Source organism: Protopterus annectens, chromosome 7.part0, assembly GCF_019279795.1.
Source record: "Protopterus annectens isolate FY-2018-M chromosome 7.part0, PAN1.0, whole genome shotgun sequence".
NCBI lineage: Eukaryota > Metazoa > Chordata > Ceratodontiformes > Protopteridae > Protopterus > Protopterus annectens.
This window is the reverse complement of record NC_056739.1, coordinates 1073116739-1073126766: the sequence shown is the minus strand read 5'-3', so window position 1 is coordinate 1073126766 and position 10028 is coordinate 1073116739. Positions and strand designations below refer to the sequence as shown.

At 38.2% G+C, this 10028-nt stretch overlaps 1 protein-coding gene across 1 annotated transcript in view; it reads right to left on the bottom strand.

Annotated features, from left to right (window-relative positions):
* TRPM7 (transient receptor potential cation channel subfamily M member 7) overlaps positions 1 to 10028 on the bottom strand; it is a 1848525-nt gene that overhangs the window by 25024 nt on the left and 1813473 nt on the right. Inside the window, exon 34 of the mRNA XM_044076371.1 lies at positions 9140 to 9246. Coding sequence (XP_043932306.1) covers positions 9140 to 9246 — 107 coding nt within the window. The remainder of the gene's footprint in view (positions 1 to 9139; positions 9247 to 10028) is intronic.

Below are 10028 nucleotides of genomic sequence, written 5' to 3'. Positions count from 1 at the left end.
TGTGAGATGGAAAATACAGTTAGATAAACTACGGCCTCAGGCTTTTCCGGTAATACCACTCCCTATAAGACCAGGGAGAAAGAAATCATTGGATCAGGAGGGGCAGGAGGGGCAGAAGGGACAGAAAAGGAAAGAAGGCCCCGACCAAATGCAGGTACGTACAATAAAAAGGATGTGGAACCAGGGGGTTTAATTTGGAACATATCAGGACATACGTTGACTGTGGATGAATGCAGTTTATTGAACAAAGGGCTGACTTTCATTCCCACTGCGAATATGGACTATGGTGAGGCTGATTTAGCCATTAGACTCTTCTTGCGAAATTTATCCTTGAAACTAATGTTTGGGGAGCAAGACTTGGCTTGTAATGAATCTTTTAAAAGTAAAAGTATGCTCACCCCACAACTGCCCGCACACTTGGAAGTTTTTCTGAGAGCAGTTGAAAACAGTTTGTATGATAACTTTCATTTTGGACACAGAACCAAAGATTCTAACTTGACCAAGGGTGAAAGAGAAGCTATGCTTCTCTTGCAAAAGAATGAGTCTATAACTATACGACCTTCCGACAAGGGTGGACCGGTAGTTATTTTAGATACTGACTACTATGTATCCACTATGACTGACATGTTACGAACTGATGAATATGAGTTGATTGATTCAGATTCTGTTTCGGACATACATAGATATGTTAACTCCAGTCTTCAGGAATGTTTTCATATGGGTATTATTACTAAAGAGTTGTTACAATATTTTTCAGTGATGTTTCCTTTGATACCGAGAATACATGGCCTACCAAAAATACATAAAGACCCTCTACAGCCCAAGCTTAGACCTATTGTGGCTGGTGCAGGATGGGTAACTGAACCCATATCTATTTATTTGGATTATGAGTTGAAGCAAATTTTATCTTGGACACAGAGCAGCTTTTGAATGACTTATATGCTTTTACATCACAGCTTGATAACTTGAATGATATAATACTGGTAACAATGGATGTCAATTTGTTGTTTACATGTATTCCTAATGACAGAGGGATAAAGATGGTTAAATGATTGCTTACTGAAAATGCAATAAGTTACACTAAGGCAGATTTGTTATGTTTGCTATTGGAATTAGTTTTGGAAAATAATGTGTTTGCGTTTATGAAAGATGTATATAAGCAGAAGAAGGGAGTTGCCATGGGAACCAGTTGTGCTAACACCTATGCCAACTTGGTCAAGGTAGCCTGGGAACAGGAGTACTTGTGCAACCAATTGGATGTACTTTTTTATTGGAGGTTTGTGGACGATCTCCTTTTGATATGGAAAGGTAATAAGGAGGGTCTCCAACAATTTCTAACATATATCAATTCCTCCTGTACATTTTTGAAATTTACATATGATATATCCTATACATCCATAAACTTTTTGGACGTTACCATAACTTTAACTAATGACCAGTGGGATCACAAATTTATAGAAAACCTTGATAGAGGCCATCGTTTTTACACAGGGATAGTATGCATGACACCAAGCTTTTTAGAAACATTGTCAAGGGACAGGCAATGCGACTCTCCAGATTGTGTTATGAGGTAGACACGTTATCTGGAGAAATGAAAACCCTTAAACAAGGGTTTATTACAAGAGGATATAATGAACAAGAAGTAAATGAAGCATGCTCACAAGCTTTGGCCCTACGGTCCACCAGGGCCAGACCCTATTTTACATCTAATAATGGTAAAAGGTAAAATGAGCCAAAAAAGTTTATAACCAGGAAAAGTGTGATGAGAACTCCACCAGGCACAAATAAATCGAAGCTCCAAGGTAAAATTGCTTTTAATAAGCACTTTGAACCACTCCACAACAAAGACTGGATCAAATAAAGACAAGCAAAACAAAATAACGTAACCACATACACGTTTTCGTCGCCAACTTCATCAGTTATACATCCATTTTAAAACTGAAATGCTTTTATATGCTGTTTGAATTTAGTCATAGGTCTGTTGTCCAATCCTTTAACACATTCAATTAAGGTTCATTTAATTGAATGATTAATTCATAAAACTATGTAAAAACTAAATAAATAAGTCCAATTCTCTAAAACATATAATCTCAACTTATACCCTTTTTATTATAATTTGTCTAAGAATTTAAAACCTTTAATACATTTAAATACATTTAAATAAAACTTTTAAAATGTTTCTGTGTTGTGCTTGATTTGGGCTTTTGGATCTGAAATTACAACAAAGCACCATCTTGTGGCCATTGAATGAATTGCGAAGCCATACACTGAGACCTTGAGAATCCAAAGAAACACTTGTTTTTGCAATCTGTATAAAATATCATAACAATAAAACTAAAACTGAAAAACTTCTTTGAGTTAAAGCTTGGCAGCTCTCATCTTCAAAACTGGCCAATGATACCATATCATTGAGCCCAAAATTACGGTTTGCATCCAAAAAGAGCTGCCAATACAATTCTTTATACTCAATGAGTGTCTCCCACATTCCACCTCTTGGATTAGTGGGAACCACTTCCAATACAAAAATGAGTAACCTGTGGTGTTGCATTTTATTGAATGTTTACTCAATGCACTTTTTTCTTTCGTCACCCTGACATCATATAAGTGCTCGTATATTCTCTGTCTGAGCTTTCTCTCGCTCTTTCCAACGTAGAAAGAGGGACACCTTTTGCAAACAGCTAAATATATGATGCCTTTGGTGTCACAGTTAGCAAATGAATTTAAATGTATGGTCATTTTCCTTGCTTCTAAAACCATACTTTCCCCACAGATCAGGTAGGTACAATAATTACATCACCCACACTTTTGTAATCCTTTCTTGGATTTTTCTTGGTTATAACACTTGTTGTTTTTCATCCCTGCTTCAAGGTAATTCTTGATACTTTTCCCTCTACGATATACATGGGTTAGTTCTTTATCAAAGATAGATTCAAGATCTGAAAATTTTGAAAAGCTATCCCATTCTCTAGAAAATATGTTCCTGACAAAAGCTGATTGTTCGCTAAAGGTAGTTATTAATCCTGTCCCTTTTCAGCGAAATTGCCCGCTGAACCTAAATTGTGGGTCAGTATTTCTTCCTTCCCTAAAATAGGGCAAAAGTGTCTGCTCTTTTGTATTGACTTCCTCCAACACCTTGTTGAACATCTCTAGAGGGTACCCTCTCTGGGTAAAAGATTCTTTAACAGTTCAGTTTCTTCAAGAAAAACTTTGTTATCAGAGGTCATTCTGCTACACCTAACCAATTGCCCTTTCAACACCCCCTTTTTTCTGGTGGGGGGGATGGCAACTGGTGTAGTGCAAATAAGAGTTGGAGAAGGTTTCTTTCCTGAAAATTCTTGATGACAGGTTCCCCTCTTTTTTCTCTATGTGAACATCAAGATATTTTAATGTCTGTTTGTCAAAGTTACTAGTAAATTTCAAAAATGTGGAGGTGTTGTTGACGAAGGTCAAAAGGTTGTTGAAATTTTCTTCACTACCACTCCAAAAAAAACACAAATCATCTAGATACCTAGTATAAAGGGAGCATTCGTTCATCAAAGGAGAATTGAGAAGAAAAGTTTCTTCCCAAAAGGCCATTATAATATTGGCATATGTGGGTGCACAGTGTGCACCCATCGCAACCCCCTTTTCTTGTTTGAAGTACTCCCCTTGGAAGTAGATGAAATTGTTTTTTAATACAATTTCCATGAATGTTAAAGTGTTAACGAAATCAGTCTGTGTCAGTTTTTTACTTTCAATTAATTTTTCTTCAAACCAAGAAAGGCCTAAATCATGGGGGATACAACCAAACAAATCAATCACGTCCATGGTTCCAAAGCAGGTGTTTTCACTGTATATTGAGGGTTTAATTCTTCTCAGTAAATCCCAAGAGTCTTTTAGAACATTTTCACATCCCTCGAGTACATGTTTGATCTTGTGATCAACAAACTTGGCTAGGGAGCTGTAATTGATCCTTCCGCTGACACAATTGGTCTTAGGGCGGTCACAGGCATTTTGTGGACTTTGGGTATCCCGAATGCAGGGAATTTTTGGTTTGTCCACAACCAAAAATTTGTGAGTGTTTTGATCTATGGAACCTTGCATTAACATGTCATATAGTAAACAGTGAATCCTTCTGTATGCTAAATTCACTTCGTTGATGGATACCCTAGTGTATTTGTCTGAATCATTTAGTAAGTCCAACATTTTCCCTTCATATTGTATTGTTTCCATGACCACAACCCTCCTCCTTTGTCAGGTTTCATTACCCTCAGATTGTGATTTTCACTAATGACTCTCAAAGTGTTTTTTTCTTCCTGGGTTAAATTTGAATGAAAAGTTCTTGTTGTCAAATGATTTCTTATTTCATGTTCAACTTTTAATTCAAAGTTCCTAAGTTGAGGGTGAGTGGGAGGGTTGAATGTACTTTTCCGCTTCAACCCCTGTTCTTGAAAATCAGACTTGTTGTCCTTGAAGAAAAGTTCTAAATTCTTTTTCCGGATAAACAACTTGATGTCTATCAATAATTTGAAAATGTCCGTTTTTTGTGTGGGAACAAAGGTGAAGCCTTTGGAAAAAAGATCAAACCAACTCTTGTTGATGCTGACACTAGAATAATTGTATATGCTGAACCCATTGAAAGTCCAGGTATTCAAGTGGTTAGAAATACCAACTTCTAGTTCCAACCTTGACGTGTCGTCTGGTAAGATCTCCCCCCCCTCCCCCTGTAGTTTTTAGAATCTTTTTACCCAGAGAGGGTACCCTCTAGAGATGTTCAACAAGGTGTTGGAGGAAGTCAATACAAAAAGAGCAGACACTTTTGCCCCTATTTTAGGGAAGGAAGAAATACTGACCCACAATTTAGGTTCAGCGGGCAATTTCGCTGAAAAGGGGACAGGATTAATAACTACCTTTAGCGAACAATCAGCTTTTGTCAGGAACATATTTTCTAGAGAATGGGATAGCTTTTCAAAATTTTCAGATCTTGAATCTATCTTTGATAAAGAACTAACCCATGTATATCGTAGAGGGAAAAGTATCAAGAATTACCTTGAAGCAGGGATGAAAAACAACAAGTGTTATAACCAAGAAAAATCCAAGAAAGGATTACAAAAGTGTGGGAGATGTAATTATTGTACCTACCTGATCTGTGGGGAAAGTATGGTTTTAGAAGCAAGGAAAATGACCATACATTTAAATTCATTTGCTAACTGTGACACCAAAGGCATCATATATTTAGCTGTTTGCAAAAAATGTCCCTCTTTCTACGTTGGAAAGAGCGAGAGAAAGCTCAGACAGAGAATATACGAGCACTTATATGATGTCAGGGTGACGAAAGAAAAAAGTGCATTGAGTAAACATTCAATAAAATGCAACACCACAGGTTACTCATTTTTTGTATTGGAAGTGGTTCCCACTAATCCAAGAGGTGGAATGTGGGAGACACTCATTGAGTATAAAGAATTGTATTGGCAGCTCTTTTTGGATGCAAACCGTAATTTTGGGCTCAATGATATGGTATCATTGGCGCCAGTTTTGAAGATGAGAGCTGCCAAGCTTTAACTCAAAGAAGTTTTTTCAGTTTTGGTTTTATTGTTATGATATTTTATACAGATTGCAAAAAAACAAGTGTTTCTTTGGATTCTCAAGGTCTCAGTGTATGGCTTCGCAATTCATTCAATGGCCACAAGATGGTGCTTTGTTGTAATTTCAGATCCAAAAGCCCAAATCAAGCACAACACAGAAACATTTTAAAAGTTTTATTTAAATGTATTTAAATGTATTAAAGGTTTTAAATTCTTAGACAAATTATAATAAAAAGGGTATAAGTTGAGATTATATGTTTTTAGAGAATTGGACTTATTTATTTAGTTTTTTACATAGTTTTTATGAATTAATCATTCAATTAAATGAACCTTAATTGAATGTGTTAAAGGATTGGACAACAGACCTATGACTAAATTCAAACAGCATATAAAAGCATTTCAGTTTTAAAATGGATGTATAACTGATGAAGTTGGCAACGAAAACGTGTATGTGGATACGTTATTTTGTTTTGCTTGACATCTAATAATGGTCCTGAGTATTTGGGAAGGAAGAAAAGACAGTATAATAGTTTGAATATTGTCCTTCCATATTCAACTAATGTAAGCATTGTTGAAGAAGCTGTTCTGTGCAATTGGCACATACGTTTAGTGGACCAGCATACCAAGGAACTTTTGAGCACAACTCCTAAGTTTGTATACAGTAACAAACAATGTCTGAAACAACGGTTGTGCTATCACAAGCCCAGAGTTGATAACACCAACATAATGAATATAGGCACGAAGAAATGAGGCAGTTGTGCTCAGTGCCCACATATTGACCAGTCCCGTTTCTTTAGACATCCGAATACTGGACACTTGTGGACACTTAGAGTTACAGGAAACTGCCACACCAGAAATGTAGTATATATAGCTCATTGTCAGGTATGTTTTAGATATTAGGCCATTGAATAATTACAAGGGTATACATACAGTTATATAAAACAAACCACTTTAAACATTTTTCATTAATTTCATGTATAACACATATATACTTTCTTTAGCTATTATCACATTCTCCAACATAGGTTCATAGGAGTGTACTAGGCTAATGGCCCTGGGGCCTTTACAAGCCTAGCCATAGGATTACCCTGGCATCGCGCCACCCGACCTTAGTTCCCAGTGCCTCTGTCGAATAGAGCCACTGGAGTTATCGCCGGGGTGAATTTTCTATTTCCCATCCACTCATCAAGATTTCTTTTGAAGAGGGTCACCGAGGTGCTCTGCTTGACATGTATGGGAAGCCTATTCCATAGCATGAGCAGTCTCTGGGTTATGAACCTGTCCCTTCCAGTACATTCTGATGATTATGGTAATGAGGTTGAAGTCTCTGGAGCATGTGGTGCGGGGGGGGGGGGATTGGGATTTCTTTAGATGTAGCATTTCTAACACAGCTGGGTCAGACATGGCTTTGTAAGTCAAGATCATCTCTAAGTAGGCGATATGAGACAGAGAATGGTTGGAGTTTTTTTGAGTCTGTCCATATAAGATAAGTGTTTAAGGCCTAGGATCCTCTTTGTGAGGTACTTTTGGGGCCTCTCCAGTTGTTGCAGGTGTCTAGTGAGGTACATGCCAAATGGGGCATTGTACTCGATGATTGGCCCTAATGACTTTCTGACCACAGTGGCAACGTTGCTGTCAACCTATGTTCCCAGATCTATTATAACACACCTTCTGTGTTCAGTGGACTACCATCAATGTGGTACTTCATGGGAACTGGGTTTTTTGGCATTGAGCTTAAGGCCATGGTTCTGACACCAGTTGTTAGTCTCAGTGAGGCCATTCTGTAGGATGTCAACATCACTTGGGGTGTTAATAATAGCTCCCGACTTGCAATCGTCTGTGAACTTTGTCAGCCAGAGTCCCTTCATGTTGGCCTGGACTTCAGAGAAGTAGATACCAAACTGGAGAGGACCCAGGACTCTACCCTGTGGGACACCACTCGTGACTAGTCAGCAGTCTGACTTGGAGTCAGTTACTTTCACACTGTGGGTTCGACTTGGAGTCAGTTACTTTCACACTGTGGGTTCTATCTGTGAGCCAGTAGTGAGTTTTTCTATAATTCCTGAGTGGGGAATGGTATCAAAGGCCTTGGCCAGATTAAGGTAGGCATTATGAACCACCTTGCCTTCATTCACAGCTCTGGTGACTGACTCAAAGATGTCAACCAAGTTGAGCAGGCATGACCTACCCTTCACAAAACTAAACTGTGTGGGATACAGAGCTTGGAGATTCCCTATATCCTTGTTTATTAGGTCCATGATGATGCATTCCATAGTTTACATATCAGACTTATCAGGCTAATGGGGCGATAGTTCCCAGGGTTTGTAGTCGCTCCTCCTTTGTGGAGAGGGATGTCTGTAGCAGTGCACCTTTTGGTAGGGACAAAGCCTGAGGTGAAGCTGTGACTGAACAGGGCACACAAGTGAGGTGCCAGTTCATTCTGTAGTTCATGCAGAACACAGCCAGGGATATTGTCAGGTCCCATTGAAGCTGTATTCTTGGCCTTGGACAGTGCTGTTTTAACCCGTGCAGCAGTAATACTGGGTGCCTGGCAATCTACTGGTATTGTGGTTGGTCCTTTGGGCGGGGTGGGGTGGGGGTGGGGTAAAGTTGGCACTGAATCTGTCGGCCAGTATATTGACAACATCTGTTCGCTCAGTATAGGAGGTACCATTGTGCAGTAGCTCAGAGCAAATCTGGGTATTGCCGTGGAGATTCTTTACATAACTATAGAAGGCCTTGTGGTTGTCTTTACTATCTACTGCAATTCTGTCTTCATAGCTAGCTTTAGAGAATTTGATGAGGGATCTCAACTTTTTGTTGAGGGTGATAAGGGAGTTTTTCCAGTCTTGGGACTTCACCTTATTCCGCATCAGTGTCCTCCTTCTGTTGTAGAGTTTGTTCATGGCAGGGGACCACCAGCTTGGCTTCCTTTTTTTGGAGGAGAGCATCTTGGGTCTATTGGGTATGGTGATATTACATAAATCACTCAATTCCTGCCTTCTCTTAAATTTTACTCTTCCTCCTGTACATCATTCTGCATGTACTGTTCCCAAAAATTCCATTTAATCCTATGCAATTTGCTACTTCTCTTTTTAAAGATCCCAATTCCAATAATTTTGCCTCTTTTACAATACTCAATACTTCAGTTACAGTTGATTTACATTTTGATTTCCATTTTCTAGTAATTGTTTTTCTGACAGCCTCAGCTTTTAGTGTGTCCACCTGACTTCAAATGTAACTAAGTCTATCTGGCTTGAGCAGGCTTTACATAACAAGTAATGCATCGGTTTAGTACAGCATCATCTAGTTGCAAAATAAATTAGCATACACCACACTGCAGCAACTAAACAGCCTACCTGCAGATGGAATAATGTGGAAAATATACATGGTAAAAAACTAAGATTTCTTTTATGACTGAAGCTAAAAATAAGCAATGACAGAGTACAGTTAAAACAAAGACATGTATTAAATATTCTAAACTTCTGCATGGCATGTTGCACAGCACTTAGTTTAAGAATCAGAGCTACTAATTTATTACCAAAGATTTGACAATTACTGGATTTAATTCTTACCAGGAAGTTTAAGCTTTCTACAACAAGAGTTGCAGTGGTGTTTTGCACGGAAGTTTCTGACAGCATCATCTCCTAGATTTGCTGGACCAAAGACCATATCATGTGACCTTAGAACAGTAACAAAAATATTAAAACAGCAACAAAACATACAAATTAAAATTTCTCACTGTCTGTCCTTATTATGCTCAGTTAACAATGTTAATATGATACTGAAGTAATGTCTCTCTCACCTCAAGAACAGCACAAGTATTTTTCTCCCCAGCATAAATTCAAGCTTCTTATCTCTTAATTGACATTGCAAAACAGTGCTTGTTCTGTCTCTCTTCAAACACAGATCAACAGCTCATGAGCAATAACAATCATTTATAGCCCGTCCTACAAAAGATAGTTAATTGTGGCATATGCTAAACCATCACATGATAATCCATGGCCATGACAAAAAAAAAATGTATATACTTTCAGATACAGTAATTGTAGTTACCTATGCCCCAGTACATATTCAGTAATGTCCTGTTTTTTAACAAACAGCTCTCATCCATGCACTGGGTTATATACAAGTTCTTCAAGGTCATCTTTAAATAAGATTTTGATCATAATTATTTACTTCATTTACTATTTGTCTTTGTTGAAAGGGTAAAGTCCAAATGGGCAAAACCCAATTTAAGGGAGGCCCGGGGAGATTATTCGGGAAAAACAAGGTAACCCCAAGCTACCATATAGGTGGCAATCCACTAAGGTTGACAGTGGCCTTTCTTTTGACACTCACGTTGCTAAAGTGGTTAGAAAGACCTTCTACATTGCCCACCTGATCATGAAGGGATTCACATCCAGATCTAGTGAGGTCATTGTTCCCCTGTACTCTTCACTTATCAGACCAATGATCGAGTAC